General features: G+C 39.0%; 1 protein-coding gene across 1 annotated transcript in view; it reads left to right on the top strand.

Annotated features, from left to right (window-relative positions):
* The window catches only part of LOC140140362 (uncharacterized), a 28832-nt gene extending 12356 nt beyond the window's left edge, over positions 1-16476 (top strand). The window contains exons 8-13 of the mRNA XM_072162122.1: positions 627-680; positions 3091-3135; positions 4577-4702; positions 5448-5578; positions 12931-13252; positions 14546-16476. Coding sequence (XP_072018223.1) covers positions 627-680; positions 3091-3135; positions 4577-4702; positions 5448-5578; positions 12931-13252; positions 14546-14769 — 902 coding nt within the window. The 3' untranslated portion in view covers positions 14770-16476. The remainder of the gene's footprint in view (positions 1-626; positions 681-3090; positions 3136-4576; positions 4703-5447; positions 5579-12930; positions 13253-14545) is intronic.
* Positions 16477-23203: the final 6727 nt, after the last annotated feature.

Raw genomic sequence — 23203 nt, 5'->3', positions numbered from 1 at the left:
TCAGATGTCCTTCGGCCCATTATGCGTCTCAAAACTATTAAACATGTCGGAACAAAATGGCCATGCGTGGCGGTGGATTCAACCTACCATGGCGATTTCTGCCATGAAGATATCGGGGTGATGACACTGTGCGGTAGTTCCTGATACGCGATGACAGGGTTAATGGCCGCTTCCACGCAGTAACATACTTCTGAACTTGCTGTCAGGGTCCTGGTAAGAGGCTTTCTTGGGTTATCCAGGATTGTATTCACGAACACATTAATTCAACAGATTCAAGTATGTCTATTTGGTTTATATCCGCTAGTCCGAAGGTTCGCAAGTGTGATAAAAATAATGTTGAAAACAGTTCCATGAAGGCTTCCGTGTGATCAATAGATAGAAAACGGATTTACTGGTATAGTTGTAAATAAATAATTGTAGTGTGCATTCGCGTGCAATATCATCGTAATTGATATTTCAACACGCAATTACAGTATGATTACTAATTTATATTACGCGGGCTTTGGATGTCGACATTTTCCCACGAAGCACTACGTATTTTGGCCTCTCCCCAGCAACCGCTGGAGGCGCATCTTATTGTTAATCGACCTACTTATTTGTCTTTTGTTTTGTTTGTTTTCTTACAGTAGTACCATCCTTTCAAGGAGCCATCAGCGTGCGCAGATTGCCAGCGATCGAAGGTAAACAAATTATTCTAAGGCTAAACAAACAAAACAATTAGGGATCTTTCTCGTGGTTGTTCAAATTTGCAGATACCAAATGGGTGCGGTTTTGGGGTGTTCGATGGGGTTTTGTGAGAATATATGAAAAAAATTGCTTCAAATCCCAAATTTCTTATCAAATCAGTTGAAAAGTAACAAATTGAATAATTAAAAAAGTATCAGTAGCGAACAAGAACTGTCTTTAAAAAGACAACGCCACGAATGAAGATCATGCATGTTTCATTTTTACATGATTAAGTCCATGGAATACTGGTAATTTGCTTGTGTGTTGAATAATTCCCAGGTGGGAAATACCATTATTTAATTGCAGGCACCCACCCCAAAGCCATACTGAAAGACACCGTGAAATAGGCCTACTCAAGAATTAACACATTTAAAGCTGAATATATTTTTAAAAATATGGGCCAAACACATGGAATTCATGATCATTTTGTATCAAAAGGCTCAATGGAGATCACATCCACCAAGTTTACAACTGTCCACCAATCTGTATACAGTTGACCTCAGATGACCTTGAAACGACTTTCAAAAAGATTGTCTCTGCTCATGTTTAATGACAACCCAACAATCTATATTTAGATGACCTCAGTTGACCTTAACATGACCATTAACATTTTTGACGCGCAATAGTGATCACAACAGTCACTTTTTGAAAATGCGGGCCACCTACATACCAAATTAATCAAACTTTTTAGCCTAATAAGTTACTAACTTTGCTTTCTTTGTACAAAAATGGTACATATTATATCAGTATGGCTTTATAATGAATGCGTATACGTATGCTTCCGGACTAGTTATCGTCCCGTCTCTGCCGTCCCGTTTGGGTATCACCCATTTTGTTAACGGTCAACTTAGATCACGCATCCATTCGGTTTTACGTTGAGCACAAATAAAAATACCTAGACGGATGTATGATACCCAAACGGTTCTATGTGCTAATTCCATTTTAAAACCACACTTCTCCTATGGAAGATTTCATGGGGAGTATGAATTTCAAAGGAAATTAGCATATTAACCGGCTCTATTTGAAACTCACCCTACCTCTGTGGAAAATTCATGTTAAATCTCTCTCAGAGGGTGTATCTAACTGCCCAATGTATTCATTCCATCCCCTCCCCCTGTTGAAGATATTTCAAACATCTTCCACAGAGGGAGTGTGTTTTGCTCAATATATAAACGGTTTGTAACACGTACCCAATCATTATTCATATAAATTGTGATATTTTGCCCACAAGAGGGCCTCAGGGGCATGCGTAACGTTACTCTCCTCCTCTTGCCCTACCGAGGTCCCTGGTTTGAGCTCCAACCGTTTCCGACGAATTCGCATTTGGTTTCCAGTCCATACATCATTGGTGGCCACTTGCATTATGGACTTTATAACTAATCACATATGAACAATATCTAGAAGCCATCAACGTGAATTTTTTGCGTCGATGGATAGATGTTTTAAGTGGACAAATCAATCATGTTCAGAAGAGTCTGGAGAATCTTTTCTACCATGTTGTCAAATTTGTTTTTCTTTGTTTTCTTTGTTTTACGTATACCCCGTTTTGTTTTGGCTCGAAATATTAAATAGGCCTACTAACATTTAAATGGGAATCTATTCTTGAAGCAAATAGAATTGCATAGTATTGCTTTAATGTCCCACACAGGTGGGCGTAGATTTCAAATCGAACTACCACATTTTGAAATTTACGAGGAGATTAAGGTCATCTATGGAATTCAACTCACAGCTGTTTGATGTGATCATTTATTAGTTTTTCAAACAAAACATCATGTACCACTAAATTTTAGGCTTAAACAGCTAAAAGCGATATTATGCTAATGTATGCAGATGATTTTGAGTCATTTTCAACTTTAAATTTCCCCTCTTTTACAAAATTATTCACTTTTACAGCATTTTTTAAAGCTTTTCGGATATAAAATGTATCTATTTATGACAAAATTGGTGGCGCTATTTATTTACTGAAAATTACTCTTTCAAGCTTTTAATACGAACAAATTTCTTTTATTTTTGGATGAAATATGTTTATAAACTTTCTTTGCCCCTTGTTTCACCAATTCCATCTGTTTTAAAGGCAGTATTGATCACCTAACCTTGCAAATTAATATAATATGATTTAGGATAAATAGCGCCATCTATAGTTTACATTTAGTTAATAATGAAGCCAATTCTATATACATCAAACAACCGTGAACTAGAATAGCCCAATAATTGGCCGTGTTACAACTTGCTAGTATAGCGTTAACAACTTATGGCAAATGCAAAATTTGAACCCTAAACTGCATTTCCCCATTATCATGATTATGTTAAACAATCGAGACAAAATAACAGCATTGTATTGAAATATATTTACCATTGTAACAGAGCCGCGAAGGCCGCCACCGCCGCCTCCATCAATGACTACACAAGGTATGTTTGAGATCAGCTAAATTATAATAACTAGGGTACCTGTAGCTGTGATAGCACCAGTAGCAGTATGCTAACTATGTTTGACCCCTAACACTAGAAACCCACAAAGGCGAGAAAGTACCCATTTTTGGCGAGAAAAGGCGAGGAAAGGCGAGGTAGCCTATAAAAAGGGCGAGGTATGGCGAGGTTGAAATAATTGCTCTTGCTCAGATCCTGGGCAAGTATGTCGAGGAATGGCGAGGAAAGGCGAAAAATGGCGAGGAAAGGCGAGGTAAATCCAGTGAGATTCAGCTCACCCCGACTTTCTGGGGGTATGCCTGCAAAATTCCCTGTGTAAATTGAATGCAACTTTTGGTGACTATCACTCACTTGTAGACCGCTGTCTTCCGAACGGCATTAAAGCTAAACCATTTGACAGATATTTTTTTGTACTTGCTGTCAATCAAGAATAATGCATACATTACATGTAGGCTAAAAACTGAGTAGGTGGGGCATCTGCAAATGTTCATGCTTCCCTGATATGTAAATGACAGATAACAGCAAAAACAGCTCCCATATCTGTCCATAACTTTGGTCAGTGCAGCGAGTCAGGGGATTTCAAGTGGGTGATTATTGATTGGCAAGTGCCATATTTGGGCATAAGTGCAGTCCACCATTCAATGTGGAGGACAAACTAGACTTTATCGATTGATTTTGCTGGAGTAATTTCCTGTTAACCAGGTTTAAGTACTGCAAAGGTCGAATCATGTTTGCTGTGCATAGTGTGCAGTATAACTGCACTATGAAGCGATTGTTGTGAAGGTACTTACGCCGTTTATCTATTCAAAATCGCGTTACAGGAGATTGATTATTAGACCGGTGCACAGATCCGGGAAATAAAGTATTTCCCGGATCTGTGACCGGTGTCAGCACCAATGCGCTTGAGAGTTTGCGATGTCTTTATGCCTTTGATATGTAGCACGGTGGCCTAGCACGGTGGCCTAGCGGAACGGGCACTGACTCATAATCAGAAGGTTGCGGGTTCGAGCCCCGGCGACGCCATCGTGTTGCGCCCTTGAGTAAGGCACTTTATCTCGATTACTCCTCTCCACCCAGGTGTTTAAATGGGTACCGGCATTCTTAAATGTTGGGAAGGTAATAGACTCGCTGTAAAGGAGGTGTAGCGATCCCCCTGTAGCAACATTACTTGCAGGAGGAGTCTGGCCCAATCGCCAATGAAAGAGAGATGGGCACTCCGATCACTGTTTATACAGGATCGTCTCCTTTACCTTTACCTTTACCTTACTTATGCCTTTGTGTTTACGCCCGTCTAATCTATGAATAGTGATTTTGACCCGGGGATTTTTGAAAAGTTAGACGGTCGTCGCAAAGCGTATAAATCGTTTAAAAATATAAACAACGTAAAACAAATTGTTATCGATACATTTTCTTCGTTTCATAGATCAATTTAATCAACTGACGACGCGTTTAGATGAAGCATTCATGCAGATCGACAAACTGAAGAGGCTATCACTGAGTACATTGAAGTTGATACTTAACCCAGAGGAACAAATGACTCATAACTCGGGTAAGTGAACCAAAGTTGAAATGCTCATTAACAATTTATCGTCAATCCCATAAGCCCTTGAGGGTATATCTGAGATGTCGTCATTTGACCGTCACGCCGATGCGCACATCTTTAGCGAACATCGTTACTGCGCATTTCAAAGCCGTGAAGTTCACAGGAACGATGTGCACATCACAGGTCTAACCGCAAAGGCTTATGGGGTTTACCGAAAACTAAGTTTATCGTTTGAAAAATTTAGTTTATCAACTGAGCTTTGTATTTGAGAGAGGATATAATGATGTTTTTTAGTTTATGATGAAAACTATAGGTATGTGGGTGTGTGTGGGGGGTGTATATGTGGGTGTGTATGTATGCAGTGGCGTACCGCGGCCGCTCCTACCCCGGGGGCTGATTCAACTTTGCCGCCCCTTACTCAATTCACAGCCCGAAAAGGTTGACCCATTTTTTTTCGGTGGTTTGAAAAAGTATAGAGCAAAAAAAAAGGGATCATAGGCGCTAGCGTCCTAAAAGCAGCACATTTTGATGTATAGCGCCCTTTTTTTTTTATAATTCTTTTTGCCACCCCATCTTCTTCCGCCGCCCCTTCTTTTAGGCGCATGGTATGTGGGGTGTAGGAGGTGGGGTGTGTAAGCTTAAAAGTTGTATATATACTAATTGGCCCGGCTAATTGTCCCACTGTGAGCCCCCGTTTGAAACCGTCAGCTTATCTTATTTATTCATGTTGGGGTCACACTATTTCTTCCAGAAACAAACGATACGTGCCGAATACTTGGTACGGCACAAACCCCAGCTCTTTCTTGCTACCAACTTAAAGAAGCGTGCCAGGTACCAAGCGGTATTTACTACGTGCGAGGGGGAAGCGACACGTTCTACAAGGTATGTATACGTTTCACAAATAAAACAACTCAAAACAACACACAACCGTTATTTTGACATTGGACCTGTACCAACAATGTCCGACTTTAAAAATATCGCCATCTACGGTATACCTAACCCTAATCTAGAGGTTTTCAATCCATACTCATAATTCGCTTATGACGACTGGGATAGGATGAGATTTTAAGCCTGGGCTAAACCCGTTTATTGCCGTTGGGACACTGTTGTTTGATATGGGATCATTTATTAGTTTTTCAAACAAAACATCATGTACAACCAAATGTTAGGCTTAAACAGCTAAATGTGATATCATGCTAATGTATACAGATGCTTTTGAGTCATTCTCAACTTTAATTTCCCCTCTTTTACAAAATTATTCACTTTTATAGCATTTTTATAGCTTTTTCGTATATAAAATGTATCTATTAATGACAAAATTGGTGGCGCTATTTAGTTACTGGAAATTACTGTTTCAAGCTTTTAATATAAATGATTCCTTTTATTGTTTGATAAAATATGTTTATAACATTTCCTTGTTGCTTGTTTCACATATTCCAGCTGTTTTAATGGCAGTATTAATCACCTAACCCTTGCAAATAAAGAAATATGATTTAGGATAAGTAGCGCCATCTATAGTTTGCAGTTAGTTAATAAGGGAGCCAATTCTATATACATCAAACCTTAGATTATTAATACACAGATTGGAATTTTTCATGCCTGTGCCCTCTAAGCGTACTCGAATTCAGCTGACGCCGGTACAGCGTACAGACCTGGCGACATCGCTTATCTTACGCGCGAAGTTTCTTTTGTGTACGCTCGCACTGTTTGCGCTATTTTTGAGTTTGCTCACGCGGTACCTGACTTAGCGTCGATCCCCTGAGGCAACATGCCATGTTTCCGCGGTATGCATCAAACAACCGTGGGGAAGTGTACAAATCAATAACTCACAGTTTGCCGATTGATTGTAGGGTGAATCAATAGGTGCTTCCTATATTATTTAGATATATTTGTCTCAGCATAGCGCCATCATGAGCTTATTGCAATTGCGTTAATATGTAGTCTCGGGTCAGACTGTATGCGACTATCACAAACTTACTAGGAACGACGACTGGCTGTGTAGGAGACTAGTTTGGATGTGAACGGCACTATGACGTTCTACCGAATAATGTCGTAATATGGCGTTAGCAGTGAACACCTCTTCGCAATCTCTCTATTGATTATTGATTATTGATTGACGAGCCAATTAGTGATGGTCAGGATTAAGTCGGCCATAGCTGGGGGCCATCCGCGCCAAACTAGCTTATTTCGTTTGGATTGCGATCCAAGACGCCCACTATCGCGAGCGCATCGGAGCGCGTAGCACTTGCGCCGCGTCACGGGAGCGGTGAACGCTGCACGCCTATGATACCGGCGTCGAGTAAAATGGATCGATGGACCCCCGCTATGGCCGCCAGTGCAGTGAGGTGTAGGAATGTGGCTCGTCGGATTCGTCTATACGCCGTAGAAGTGACGTCATAATTGGATTAACTACCATAGCAATGGATGAATACAATTTTTAAATGTACCGCGCTGCACTACAGGCAGGTTGCACTCATCACCTACTCATCACATATCGCGTTAAACATGGCATTTTGCCTCAGGGGATCGACGCTAAGTCAGGTACCGCGTGAGCAAACTCAAAAATAGCGCAAACAGTGCGAGCGTACACAAAAGAAACTTCGCGCGTAAGATAAGCGATGTCACCAGGTCTGTACGCTGCCCGGGGGGGCACTTCAATATGAAATGGATATAGGTGTAGGGCTGGCACTTTCGCAGTAAGGGGCATTCGCTGAGAGCAAAATGTAAAAAATATGGGGTCATTGGGTGAGAGCATGATTTTGGGCATTCGGTGAGAGCGAAATGTAAAAAATATGGGGTCATTGGGTGAGAACATGACAAAAAACAGCGTCAAAAAACCTCGAAAATTTTTTAGTTCAAAAAGGCTTCAAATTTCTTAGTTTGTTCAAAAATAGGTAACAAAATCATAGATAAATGAAAGTTGCTGTTCAAATTGAAAAGTAAGGGTCTTTGGGTGACAGATTAAATGGAAAAATAAGGGGTCTTCGGGTGACAGAACATGTGTTTGTAAAAAATATGGGGTCTTTGGGTGAGAGCGACGCTGAAAAGGGGGTCTTAACAGCCCTACATACGCGTCACCTCCAAAGTGGGAGTGCCCCCCCGGGGGTACGCTGTACCGGCGTCAGCTGAATTCGAGTACGCTTAGAGGGCACAGGCATTGAAAATTCCAATCTGTGTATTGATAATCTAAAGCTGTGTTCACACATGCACTTATTACCGGTAATATTTTATCTAGGCTTATGTCCGATCGAATTAAATATTTCCGCTAATCCCATAGTGCGTCCACATTTGTCGGCAATAGCGCTATACGCTGGCGAAGTTACGTAATAATCGGATTAACTACCATAGCAATAGGTGAATCATGCTGATTAGTTGCACCTGTAAGATTAGTATCTTTGAAAAGACCGGTATTGTATTCAATCTATGATTGCAGACATACAGGTGATGAGTGCGACCTGCTTGTAGTACAGCGCGAAATGTTCAAAATTGTTTTCACCTATTGCTATGGTAATTAATCCGATAAATGACGTAACTTCGCCAGCGTATGCCCGACGTGTTATGTCCGTTAAAGCCTATTACCGGTCATAAATCTCTTCTTTCTACATGAGCATCATCAGAAAATTTAACCCGATTTTAATGTTTTCACTGAAAATTCACTTTCAATAAACGCCCCTCTTTAGAACAAATTACAGACAATGCGGTAGGTATGTCATGTAAGAAAAATGCAATTTCATAAGTTCCAAAATTAAGACCAATTTTGTATTTATGTAGGTTCTATTATTATTATTATTATTATTATTATTTTAGTTTGACAAAGTAGTCCCATTTTACAGTAGACTTAGCTCTATATCGCATTTTATACATGTAGGCCCTACTATGGTGGACATCTTTGAAAAAATGAAAAAAATAAAAAAATTACACTGACTCCCATCATCATCATGCCGTTTACACCCCCCAAAAAAAACATCAGTATTTTTGAATAAAATAAACACACTATCTGTAGTCATGCTGAGTTGTGACTCCCTACATTTTGGTCATCAAAAATATTTTATGACACCCCCTATTTTTCTTTCCGTATATTTTTCACCCGATCATGGAGGGTGCGATGGAGAGTTTTCAGTGCCTTTATCACTACAGGTTTCTGCTCCCCCGTATCGGGCCCCCCCCCCCTTGTCATGTAATAGCTCCTCCCAAAGCTTTTTTTATCCCAGAAATACTTTCCGTGTCTCTCCAAATTTTGAGTATAGCCAATGTTTCCTTGTCATTCCAATTGACCCCTCTATGGAAACGGGAAATCACAAGCAGCAAATAAAAAAAGTCGGCTTCAATAAAATTGCGACCTCCCCTATTTCGGCAGCAAATATTTTATGACCCCCCCCCACCGTTTACACCCCCCAAAAAAAACAGGCATCAGTATTTTTGAATAAAATAAACACACTATCTGTAGTCATGCTGTGTTGTGACTCCCTACATTTTATGACACCCCCTATTTTTCTTTCCGTATATATTTGGGACCTCCCTAATCATCTTATAAAATGCAATTGCATGCCTTTCTGTTATCATGCTTATGGCTTAATAAATTTCATCTCCATCTACATCCAGGGCCATACTGCCCCCCCCCACTGAACCCTCTGGGGTTAACATTTACTACCCCCCCGAAACTCGTGTAGGTTATCCCAATAAGGATGGTCAATTGCTCCTGCGCCTGAATTTTTCACCCGATCATGGAGGGTGCGATGGAGAGTTTTCAGTGCCTTTATCACTACAGGTTTCTGCTCCCCGACCGTATCAGGACCCCCCCCCCCCCTTGTCATGTAATAGCTCCTCCCAAAGCTTTTTTTATCCCAGAAATACTTTCCGTGTCTCTCCAAATTTTGAGTATAGCCAATGTTTCCTTGTCATTCCAATTGACCCCTCTTTGGAAACGGGAAATCACAAGCAGCAAATAAAAAAAGAAGCTAAAAGGGAAATGTAAGAAAGAACAAATTTTAATGTTCATTTTCAATGATTCTACCTGTTCAGTAATTCTTCCTGTTATAGTGAACGCTCCCATTTACTCATCTAACGGTGATGTCCGAAAAAAATAATCGCATCCCCAGGCCTTGCCGTTTGAGGCGAGCGATCGCTCTCGCTCGCCGCCGCTCGCCCAAACTCGATTTTTAGTGAGCGATTTTCCACTCGCCATAGACACTAAATATCACTCGCTGCGAATCTCCCAAAATCAGCCACTGAATCAGCCATTTCAGTATTTAATCGATGCTGTACTCTCTCCAAGCGTAGAAAGTGAAAATGTTAGCGCGCTTCGCGCGCATTTCAACATAAATGTACATAAATACCGTGTCAAGACAGAAACTCTACTTGATTATTTCCTAAATAAGTGATATTTGTGAAAATTCGACCACTCGCCTACAATCATGCTAGCGAGTGATTAACCACTCGCCTTTAAAATCTAAACGGCAAGGCCTGCATCCCGATAGTTTATATTAATATTTGCAGCTGCAGCCATAAATTACTCTGCTTAAAATTTTCCGCGAGTGATATAGGCCTACTCACAATTATATCCGACAGCCCAATAGTGCTACGTGTCCACACGTAATTACTATTAATAATAATAATAATAATAAAAGAGATTTATATAGCGCATCATACAGAAGTCTCGATGCGCTTTACAGAGCACACATACATAAAAGTAAAAACTAAATAAATGTACAAAATGGCGGAATTACTATTACGTCCGGTACTATTACCGGACGTAACGTTTCGATCGGTCTTAACAGCTCTTAACTCTGGTCATCTTCAGCCTTAAATTGTCGGATTTAAAGCACATTACGTCGGATATAGTAATTTTTTTTATCCGACGCTCATTCACACTGCCACTTATATCCGATACTATTACCGACGTAATTTAAGTCCGGTAATAGTCCGACTGTGTGAACACGACGAGTCGGCAATAGCTCTATGTCCGACGTGTTTATATCCGAGCTATTACCGGTCATAACTAACCGGAAATGGTCAGCAGAGCTAATGTCTCCTTCTCTTGCCAGTTCAATCCTCTATTGCGTTTGATATTTGCACCTGCATCCATGATGATTTTGTTTTATCTCTCACTGGTCACACTATTTATACTCTGCTTCATATCAGTTGCGCGAGTGATTTAATTTAACCCGGAAGTGTTCTTCACGCTGAATCACGCAGAAAGGTGAAAGGTCACAGTTATATCCGACAGCCCAAAAGCGCTGTTCAGTGTTCACACGTAATTACTATTACCGATCGTAACGTTTCGATCGGTCTTAACAACTCTTAACCCTGGTCATCTTCGGATTTAAATTGTCGGATTTAAACCACATTACGTCGGATATAGTTATATCCGACGCTCATTCACACTGCCACTTATACCCGATACTATTACCGACGTAATTTAAGTCCGGTATTAAGTGGTTTAAGTCCGACTGTGTGAACAAGGCTTAAGAATACCGCTCTTTTCAATGATACTAATCTGACAGGTGCGAGTGATTAGCATTTCTTTGACATCTATAGTTCAATGCATCGGTACCACGTGAACGTTGAAGTGCGGGCGATATAGTCAGAATTGTATTCATTCATTGCTATGGTAGTTAATCCTATTAAATACGTCACTTCTACGGCGTATTACTTTTCGTTAGTGATTTTAACAGATGAACTCTTTTATCCGACTAAGAATACATACCTGACAAGTTTATTGTGTGACCAGACACTACACATCCAGCCTTGGGTAAATACGCCGTAGAAGTGACGTAGTTAATCGGATTAACTACCATAGCAATAGATGAATATAATTTTGATTATGCCGCCCTGCACTACAACGATCACGCGTTACAGATGCATTGAACCATAGTGTCAAAGAAAGCCTGATCACTCGCACCTGTAAGATAAGTATCTTTGAAAAGAGCGTTATTGTATTCAATCTATGTTTGCTGACATACACAGGTGATTAGTGCAATCTGCTTGTAGCGCAGAGCGGTCTATTCAAAAATTGTATTTATCTATTGCTATGGTAGTTAATCCGATTATGACGTCACTTCTACGGCGTATAGCCAACCATTCGCCACTTGCACGGTTCCGCCATTATGCACTATGTGCGGGAGAGCCTCGAACTGGCAGCATACATGAATGGGAATTGAACCAGTCATATAACATTCTGTGTAAGGTTACGTAATTCTTCCTTTCATGTATGCTGCCAGTTCGAGGCTCTCCCGCATATAGTGCATAATGGCGGAACCGTGCAAGTGGCGAATAGCAACAATAAAACTATAAAATGATTAGTACTGAAAGCCCTTTATAGCGAGTTTGAATTTATTTTTCAAAATTAAGAAAACAATTTTTAGCGGATTTATGAAAGTTACACAGCAAGCTCACAGCAGAGAAGTAATGAAATACTACAATATCTTGATTAAACACGAATTCCTATAGACCTATAAAGTTATATATAAGATGCTTTATTTTACGATATGAGCCCAAATGAGTTCAGGTGAACACACTTTTCTACAGGGGTTAAATTTTCAACATGCACCAATTTCAACGAAAAAGGTCACAAATTGTTTATGCCTTTCTAAAATTTCTATATTTTTGTTAAGAAAGATCATACCGACCGAGCTGCGGAGCTTTTATCCAGAAATGCACGGTAATTTTGAGTGTCCACTACGAATGAGCCGTAAACTCTGCAAATTGTATTTTGAGTCACAGTATAAAATGTGCGTGAATGTCGTATTCATAGCTATCTAAATTCGGTGCGACAAGTATCTTATCAAACACTGTTTAAACCAACCAATAATCCTATTGCTGAAGAGGATAATAAGCTTCTACCTATTTCTATAGAATAGTTCTTGTCTTTGTTTGCCTTGGCTAAATCCTGTTCAAGTGGTGGATTACAAAGCATTGTATTTTGTCTATGTATATATAACCATAACCAACAATTAACAATGAGAGGACATTCCTGAACCTCGTTGACTTGGGGATAATTTGAAATGACCGCCAATTATGACTGCTTGATATTTATTACCAGAAATGTGGAAAAAGAGACACAAGTAGAACCGATAAAAGGTACAATTTTGTTGAAGGAACAGAGTTCAACCAAACATAACGCCGCTTCTGGATATCGTTTGGAGTCAAATGATATACCATTTTAAAGCTTTTACGACTGATTCGTGGTGTCCAGTCACATTTAGTGTAAAAATTATTATTGATTTATCAAACAGGTGTATTGCGATATGGAGACACTGGGTGGAGGCTGGACACGTTTTGGTAAAGGAAACATGAGTTCCCTTTGGAATTACCACAACGAAGAAGTTGAGACAACAACCATCAACATTTTCACCGACTCTGACATTATCAAGATGCAACACATGCATTTTCATGAGTTCAAGATCTTGACAGATGTGCAGTTGTCGCTTCAACAAGATAATAGCATCAACCCATCTGCGTTGTCTGTTACTTTGCTGCCTTCCTTTACATCTGGTCAGGTGCGGGTTACTGGTGATTCTAATCATGATCACACTCGCATTGAGTTCGATTCACAAGGTATGAAACACGTTACTTTTCGTTATCAAGAGTTTGACCCATTCAGGGGCTACGTCAGTGCCGCCGACAAGGGGGGGTTAAGGGGTTGCGTTACACCCGAGCCCGGTGTCCTAGGGGTCCCGCAAAAAATAAATAAAGCATACCTTAATGGGTCCATAAAAGCAATAAAAAGAATTTTATGACAAGTCAAAGTGTGGCAGCAATTTTTGCAGGTCAAAGGGGAGGGGGAAGCGATTTTGGCAGACATTTACGGGGCACCTTTTTTTTATATAAAACGCTCTAAAAAACTTCGGCAAACAGTATGCCTATAAAAAGTTCAAATATGCACAATTTAGTCTTCCTACGCTGTATGGAAATGCTACCCCCAGCTCATAATTTATATTTCATAGTACATCACATAACCCCCTGAGCACTACCTGCCGATCTAACATTGCCTCTGATTGGTCAATTACGTGATATCTTCACTTTAATCACCAATCAGAATGGAGCTTTGCATATATATAATTCACCCCAACTTTTTTGCGTGGTGAAATTATTCTAACAATGTTGCTGATTGATCCAATTGATAATGAAAACTTCTTTTTGACCAATAGGCAGGTAGTTCTCATAGGGTTATAAGGACATATCAGACATCATATTAGCTGCAGTAGAAACGCCAGCGTACGTAGCCAGTTTTTTTTTTTAAATTCGGGTCTTTGTGTTGGGGTGGGTTTGTCAGGGTGTGTGGGGTGACCCGTGGGTTTGGAAGGGGTGTGGGAAATGTGTGAGGCTTGTGGGTATGTTTGCTTGTGTTTTGAGTGCGTTAAAAGCTTGTTTGGTTCTGGCCTCGTTTTTCTAGCCTAGATACCGCGGGACAATGGCGCGGGTAATTAGTAAAACGAGGCCCCCAAAATGAGGCTCGACCATTATTTCATTGTTAATCCATAGTATGTTGAATGTTGTTGTGTCTTTGTGGGTGTGTCTGTAGCCATGGTAGCTGCTGATAGCTGTAGCTGACACTAAAGAAATACTTCGCACTCAAACTTGGCGGGAAATTGTTTTGTCATCATGGCACGTGAATGTGTACTCAGTGGCGTAGCGTGGGTCATCACATAGGGGCGCCGACCATTTTGGGGGGGCACCAGGTCTCATGGGGGTGGGGGTGGTGGCACATACCGTTTTCGGCAATTTTCCTATGGGATTTTCCAAAGTTTCAGATATATTGGGGCATGTGAACCCCCCCGCCCGTGCACCTATAACGCTACGCCACTGAGTTGTACTGTACCTGAAACAAACTTTTTTAACACAATGCAGGTGACCACATCGAATGTTTTGGATCAAAGGAGCATCCTCAGTCAAACCGTTGTGGCTATGGTGGGACTCCTTCCGTTGGAAGCCAATCTCCTCAACTCCTCATCCGATCTGCTTTCTTTGGACCCAGAGCAAAGGGGTCATCGGTTATCTTTAGATCCAAAGAGCTCCCTTCGCGAAATAGGTACACTTGGATGGGCAGCTACTACTACGTTTTGGCAAAATAAGCATTTTTCCATTAAAAACAGTTTTAGATAGTTTTTGATTTAAAACAGAGAAATGTATGTATCAAAAGAAGTAAAAGAAGTAAACACAAATTTTGAGTTCAATATCATGCAGGGGTCAAATAAAGTTGATTACTGAAAATCATCTTGAAATTCACTATTTCTTGCATATTAAATGCTGTGATCATCAGAACAATGCCAAAATGTCTCTGTATTGCATTAGGTGAATATAGGGTTATAATCAGTTCTGAAGTCACATTTGTTTCGTCAGATGTAGCCTTTCTTTGTAGCCTTTTTTCTCATGCTGTTCTTTTGCTTTGTTTAATCTCTTTGACCGCTTCGTTTAAAATATATATCAGCGCTATCGAAATATTTAAATGTATGTATATGTAATCCCTATACATGTAGGGTATCGTGGAAGATAAATAATCAGTTCAGACATAGTCTTATGATCAATGCTCTCTAAACTTTCAAATGTGTGTAGTGTCTCAATAATGTCCCTTTAATAACTTCGGTTATAATTTGATCGTATAGACGAATCCAATTCCACGCATTCCTACACTTCAATGGCAGCCATAGCCGCGACGGGGACCCAGCTATCTCACCTAAAATGTGAAATGATGCGGCCTTGAAGGGTATTTTAAACTGCATTCTATCATCCGTGTTACACGTAGACAAAAGAATGATGACAGTTTACAAAACAAAAGAATCTAACATCGAATTTTAAGCGGGTGTAATCCACCCAATTGGGCACTCACAACACCTGTTTGGTGCATGCGGGGACCCGATAATGGCCGACCAAATCCTGACCATGACTTGCTTCGTTGGATTCGTCTATATAAAATCACATGACGATAATTCGTCAGTAAATTTTAAAAGAACAGACTGAATGTTTTTCTTTCATTAAATTTTAGCCACGCAACCAGGATTGGTGCACAATGCAAACGTACAGGGAACCGATCCTCTTCAAATACATATCGTACGTTTTAGTTATTTGATAAATTGGTAATATGCATCTTATTATGGCATAGTCAGTCCCTGGTATAGTGTAGGCCCGGGAGTGGCACATAACAGAAATGATCATATACGGGTATGCTCCCCCGGAAACACCCTTGTTTTGGACCGCGCAGCTCCGAAAGACACCTGAATTCAACCAAAATAGAGGGCTGAAAGACTCCTCAATTCATGTCATTTTGATTATCTCAGCTCTGAAAGACAGCTCATTCTTCACATTTTTTTTCAAGCAAATTCCAACCAGAAAGCCAAGAAAGACCCTTGATTTTGACCGTTCTTTTTTTTTTTACCTGTAGGCCTACGGTATCAGTTCCCAAAGCCCAATAATTTACGAATTCCGGGGGAGCATACCAAAAAATAGACGATGTGCCCCTCCGCGGACATGTAGTCTAAAAGAAAGGAATAATTACTACCGGGGTTATGTATATGCCTTTTCAATAAATCCCGTAAGACTTTGCGAGTACACCTGAGAACTCGTCATTTGACGTCACGCCGATCTGCGCACATCGTTTATCGAACATCGTTACTGCGCATTGCAAGTCGGTGTGGCGTAAAATGGCGAGTTCTCAGGTGTCCTCGCAAAGGCTAATGTGATTTACCGAAAAGGTCAATTCCCCGCCGCTTTATAGGCCATTATCATCTCATCTCATCTATTCTCCTGTAAGATTATTTGTAAGCATAGAATAAATATATAAATGCACATTAATTTTGACTCTTGTGTGATTCATTGGTTTGACCCATATCCCTGGGCATGTGGGGAAATGATGGGGCTTCTCAATTTGTTGGTATTAGTGGCCGTCCCCCGGGCCGTCCATAATTTTCGCCATTTTAAGTTATGCACAATGCGAAAGAGGGGTGAGGGGGTAAACATTATGGGCATGACGATTTGTTTAAGCAATAAAAATGGGAGTGAAAAATTGTGGTATTTTCCAAGAATTTATTCATAAATACGAAAAATCAAAATTTTCAAATGATCGTCAGTTTTTCATCCCAGCTCACACATACTTTAAGTAAATATCATTAAATTGATCACTTTTACTTCGAGGACTGTTAAAATGTCAAAAATGTCCATTTTTAATTATTTGCCATAAAATTCATATTGTTATTTCAAAAAATTAAAATTATTTGATATCAAAAGGACATTCTTCGTATTCAGAATGCAATTGAATACATGAATACAAAACCCACCCAAGTCCATGGGAAGTGAATTTGAGAGAAAAACCTGTGTATCATTTTAATTCCTTAAGTTAGATTTATCTGGTCAATATGGTAAGTTTTACGTGCAAATGAGTGGATTAAACTGTATAAAGTATGACGATTATCATTTCAGGGACTTTGTAGGGTTCATTTTAAATTTTGGACTTGGGTGGTTTTTTGAATCATATACAAAGACAATAACGTTGGAATGAGATTACCACTAGTAAGATTTACAAAATAAAGCACACAGTTATGTATAATGTTGATAAGCATTCTGCCATGTAATATAAACCACACACGTTCCTTTATTAAACCCATTTTTTTCAAAAGTCACTCTAATGCAAAGAATGTGTTACAAGTGGACTTTTATACATACTGGATTTCAATCAATGTGTTTCAAGACTCAAATCACGGAACTGGGTGGTTCTTTCATACATGCTATTTCTCACGTGCTCAATAGACACATATGATGAATTTGAGTTGTTCTTTCATACATATGACAGGCGTATGTATAGCAACAATTTCCCATGCTTAACTCAATTTGGCCAACGTATGGACTTGGGTGGGTTTTGTATTCATATATTCAATTACTGTAGATGTCTCATGTAATATCAGGCCCCACAAAAATACTGTGCAAAGGTGGGTGACCGACCCCTTAATACAATAAAATATCAATGGAATTATTCAATTCGTTGTACAATACAGCTTTTTTTTTATTTAATGTTTAATTTTGAGCCAATTATACACACCAGGCTGTCCTATATAGTACCTTTTGCTTAATTTATTTCATACCAGTATAGGCCTAAATAAATTGCGTTTTTCTCTCCCGGTTCGGCTACAAGGAAAGCTTCGAGGGTAAGCATGCAGTGTCTATCCCGAATCATATTCACCGATGAAACAGTTTTTCAACCTGAAAAGGCAACATGTGACACAGAGTGTTTGATGTTAAAGCCATAACATTTGCTGAGGAGAACGCCCTCATTTTTTTTTAATTCTGGGTTTTACAAGATTGTAATGTAATTTAGTTAATAAAGATACTCTGCAAAAATCAAGACTTTAGGTGTTCTAGTTTGGTCAAAATCCGAGATTTTGAATAAAACGATAGATCCGGCGTTTTATTATTACGATGGAAATATTAGTCGAACAAGTATGCACAGTACGTGCACGGCGTGCGGGATACACAGACACACACACACCCCGAGGATCGTACCGTATTACAACCGCTGGAGTAACATGCATGGGCGCTAGTATTAAGTTCCAATTTTCTAAGCTTTACCTCACTTGTTCGGCTCAAAATTAAAAGGGGACATATCTGACAGTAAAAGCTAACATTTTATGGAAAATACATACTAATCTATTTTTACAGAAATGTTATAATATGGCTTTATGATTTCAGCATAATGACGAATGTAGCAATTACTATAAACCGACTCTATTATAACACGTGAAATAGCCTGCGCGACTCGCCCAGCGCGAGTAGCGACAATGACTAAATTACCCAGCAAACACAAAAACGTTTTTAAAACGTTTTAAATAAGTTATATTTTGGGTTTTGGTTTAGGTAAAAACGTTTTAATAACATTAAAATGTCGGGTTATATAAAGGTCATGAAAACGTCAAATGTGCTGCAGACAAACACTAGTAAAGTGTTAGTTCAATACCTTTAGAAAATATTTCTCTGTGATGACTCCTGTTGATTTTGGCTAAATACGTTGTATTTTTACTCAAAAGGGTACGTGATTCCGCTTGATTCATTGTGCACAAATTTTACCCCCTAGCTTACTGAATAAATACTGCAGTTTTCCGATCTTTTCCGATCTTGATTTGAAAAGGTCTATAGCGATAATGGCAAAAACGGCTTTGCAGCGAAAAAAAAAAGTAGATACGATATCATCGCCCTCTATAGCCATTACGAGTATAATACAGGGCCGGTTTATAATTATATGAGATTCGTCTGTATGTGTTGATGATGATTGCTTGCCAGGCCTATCATTGTAGACAGTCTAACCTACATAATGAACATGTCTCTGTGTACAGGTATTTTTCCAAATTCTTGGAAGGCTGCTAAAGTTGTGCCTCTTCATAAAGGGGGCGATTTGAATAACACCAACAACTATCGGCCAATTTCCATTTTATCATGTGTTAGTAAGATAATTGAAAAGGCAGTTCATAAGCATGTTTACTCTTATCTCAGTGAGCATAACCTAATTAATCAACATCAATCAGGTTTTAGACCATTTCACTCCACTGAAACTTCTCTCACTGATATGATTGATGGTTGGCTTGGTAATATGAACTCAGGTAAACTGACTGGAGTCGCCTTTATAGATCTTCGTAAGGCTTTTGACACGGTCAATCACGATATTTTGTTAAATAAATTGCACGGCATTGGTTCTACCGAGAACACTGTTAAGTGGTTTAGGTCCTATTTAACGGATAGGACGCAACAAGTTTCTTTTAAAGGGTCCATTTCTGAGTCACTCGCTGTAAATACTGGTGTTCCTCAGGGCAGTATACTCGGTCCTTTGTTGTTCATAATTTTTATCAATAATATGTGACCGTACAGCACGAATGAGCCGTAAATGTCCTCAATTGTATTCTGAGTTACAGTGTAAAATGGGCATGAAGGTCATATTCATAGGTATTGAATTTGGTGCTACGTGTATCTCATTAAATGAGGTACACGTAGCACCAAATTGAGGTACCTATGAATACGACCTTCATGCCCATTTTACACGTACACTGTAACTCAGAATACAATTGAGGACATTTACGGCTCATTCGTGCTGTACGGTCACATATGTGTGATGTAATTAAGCATGGTAGCATTTCCATGTACGCTGATGACACCACTTTGTCTGTTGATGGTGATAATGTCAGTGACATTTCTAACAAATTAAGTTCTGATATTGACGCCCTTATGGTATGGTTGCACAATAATAAGTTAATTCTCAACACTGACAAAACTAAGATTATGTTACTCGGTACAGGTGCTAAACTTAAGAATGTGCAAAGAAGTGACCTTTCTGTTATGATTAATGGTTGTGAGCTTGAAAGTGTGCATAATATGAAATGTTTGGGTGTTTTAATTGACAATGAATTAAATTGGCATAAGCAAGTTAAGAATGTTATCCAAAAGGTATTTTGTAAGATTGCTCTTTTACGTCGTGTAAAACCTTTATACTTGGATGTAAACACTCTAAATGTTCTTTACAAAGCTTTAGTCCAGCCACATTTTGATTACTGTAACATAGCTTGGTATGGTCGCTTTAAAAATGACACTGCTAAACTTGATATATTACAGAAACGGTGTGCGCGAATTATTTTAGGTGTTGACTTTTCACTCCTTCGGATTACATGTTTAATGAACTTAGATGGGAGCGGCTTTCAGTCCGCAATCAGTATTTTAAAGCACTTATGGTATATAAATCTCTGCATAATCTAGCACCGCAGTAGGCCTACCTATCTACGAAGTTCAATTTTGTAAGTGATAACCATGATCGTAATACAAGACAAGCTACTTCTGGTCAGCTAGCTCTTCCACCACTCAATGATGGTTATGATATCGAGTGTTTTAAACATTCTTTTTAGTTATAGTGGTGTTAAAGTATGGAACCATATTGATCTATGTGTTAGAAATTCTCTAAATTTGCATTCTTTTAAGGAGATGTATAAGAGACATCACTTTAAACAGCACTAATTTGGTTTTTTTTTTGTGTGGTGCTTATGCAGGTTGTCTCAATATATTGTGTTTATTTTATTGTTGTTATAATATGAGTTGATATGTTATGTTGATATGGTGGTTGAAGTTAAATATTTTATGATATGTTGTTTTAAATTTGTATATATGTATTATTGCAGGGCCCCGGGTAAGACCAGCGGTTAGCTGATTCGGGCCTACCCTGAATAAAGATTATAAGGCCCATTCCATGTCAACTCCAGGGATGTGCACCGCAGCACCTCTTCAATTTTTTCTTTTTCTGTGTGGTGGTAGATATTGATGAGAAAGTAAAATCCTGAAAATTTGAGCTTCATACTCCATTTCGTTTTCCCGTGGCATCAATTTGAAATTTAGGGGTCAAACGTAAAAATGTGTCGCAACGCGAAGACTATGTTTGGAGGTCCATAAATGGATAAAGGGAACCTTTTAAAACTTTGAAAAGTATGTATCCTGGGGTACTTTTTGGTGTAGAATTCAAATCTGCTATCAGAAAACTTGTAACTCCTTTACTTTAAAAGATATAGGGCCCTCAAATGCAACTTCGTCACCAGGACCAACTTTGAGAACTCAACTTTGTCAATTTTTTTGGGGTCAAAAGACAATTTGTAAAACTTCAGGTAATTTTATTGTCAATTTTTTGCCAGTCAGAGCCCTTTTGTAGGACATTACTCTTATCCAATATTGAGCATATTAGAGTACATTTAGCTGAGATATTACCCATGCAAAACCAAAGTTTACATTTGAGTTCCCCTGAAAACCAATGTCAGACGAAGTTGCATTTGAGGGCCCTATATCTTTTAAAGTAAAGGAGTTATGTTTTCTGATAGCAGATTTGAATTTCTACACAACAAGTACCCCAGGATACATACTTTTCAAAGTTTTAAAGGGTTCCCTTTATACATTTATGGACCTCCAAACATAGTCTTTCGCGTTGCGACACATTTTTTACGCTGACCCCCCTAAATTTCAAATTGATGCCTCGGGAAAATCGAAATGGAGTATGAAGCTCAAATTTTCAGGATTTTACTTTCTCATCAATATCTACCACCACACAGAAAAAGAAAAAATTGAAGAGGTGCTGCAGGTGCACATCCCTGAGTTGACATGGAATGGGCCATAAGTAATACCCGTATTCACTCGATAGTTAGCACATGTGCTTCCTATCGAGGGCTTTTGAAAACGTGCAAAAACGAAAAAAAATGAACAGCGCCATCCACAAAAGTGACAAAAGTGTAAAGGGTTTTGAGCAAATCATCGATACACATAGCTATATACGAACAATTAAACCTACGAATTTTTGTGTTAACTACATTAGCGCAGTTGGTAAAGCGACAGACTTTGAATCATCTTAAGAAGAGCGAACTGAGCAGGAGTTCGAGGCTCGTTATAAACTTTTCCGTTGCTTTATTTTTATTTTGGGGTTTGAGCTTTTCTTCATAAATTTAATCTTTGTTTTTCATTTTGTTTCTTTATTGTTTTTTATTTGCTTTATTTTGTTTTGTTTTTTCTTTTCTTTTTTTTTTCTCCTTTCTTTCTTTTTTGTTCTATTCATACTGGGGTCATGGGTTATTTATTCAAAACATACCTATATACGAACAATTCAACCTGCAAATGTATGTCTGAACCCCATTAGCTCAGTTTGGAAAACGCCGGACTTCGAGACTCGATGAAGTTCAAATCTGTTCAGTATTTCACTATTTAGATTTTTTTTCTCTGCCATGTTTGTTTTACAGGTCTTTTTTTAACTACGAATATAGGCCTACATTTGACAATTCTTGAAGGTTTTTTTGTGGGCTTTTTATTTATTTATTTATTTATTTTTACCAAAGGAACAATTAGAGATCAGTTGGATTAAAAGTGGAGTGGTTACATAACTCCTTGGTAACTGGATCACGCATCTTTTTGAAGGCAAATAAATACGCTCATTTCGTTCTAATAGACAAAGTGATAATCGGATTACACGTAACACTTCGCTGGCGAATAATTGGATCAACTTTAAAATTTCACCCCTGCATCCAATTTCATGCATTTCTACACACATGCATGCTACACCTCAATGGCAGACATAGCTGGTGGGACACAATAGAACAATAAATGGCGATGAATGCCATAGACTTTGTGTTGCGATCATATCGATCGTGGTGCAGAACTCAAAAGCGTGATCCAGCTGACAGTGATAATCGGATTACACGTAACATTTCCCTTGCGAATTGTTACGCATAGTCGTGCTAAAAGTCGGGCGATACATGTTGAACTCAGCACAATTCAGAAATACGCGTTTTTGCTTTGAAAATTCTCGGTCAAATAAAAAAACTTTTTTTTTTCAGTAATGTTGAATAAAAAATGGTGAATAAAAACATAGTTCTTGGATATGCATTTGAAAAAAAATCCCGGTGTTAAAATTAGGCACGAAATTGTTTCCTGTTTGATTTTGATAGGACTCAGCTTCACCTAGACTGCGGAACTTAGTCCTCAATGATAGTCAGTCATTTATCTTTTGGTCGT

This window comes from Amphiura filiformis, chromosome 19 (assembly GCF_039555335.1).
Source record: "Amphiura filiformis chromosome 19, Afil_fr2py, whole genome shotgun sequence".
In the NCBI taxonomy this organism is placed as follows: Eukaryota; Metazoa; Echinodermata; class Ophiuroidea; order Amphilepidida; family Amphiuridae; genus Amphiura; species Amphiura filiformis.
The sequence above is the reverse complement of the archived record's forward strand: the minus strand, read 5'-3'. Positions and strand labels throughout refer to the sequence as shown.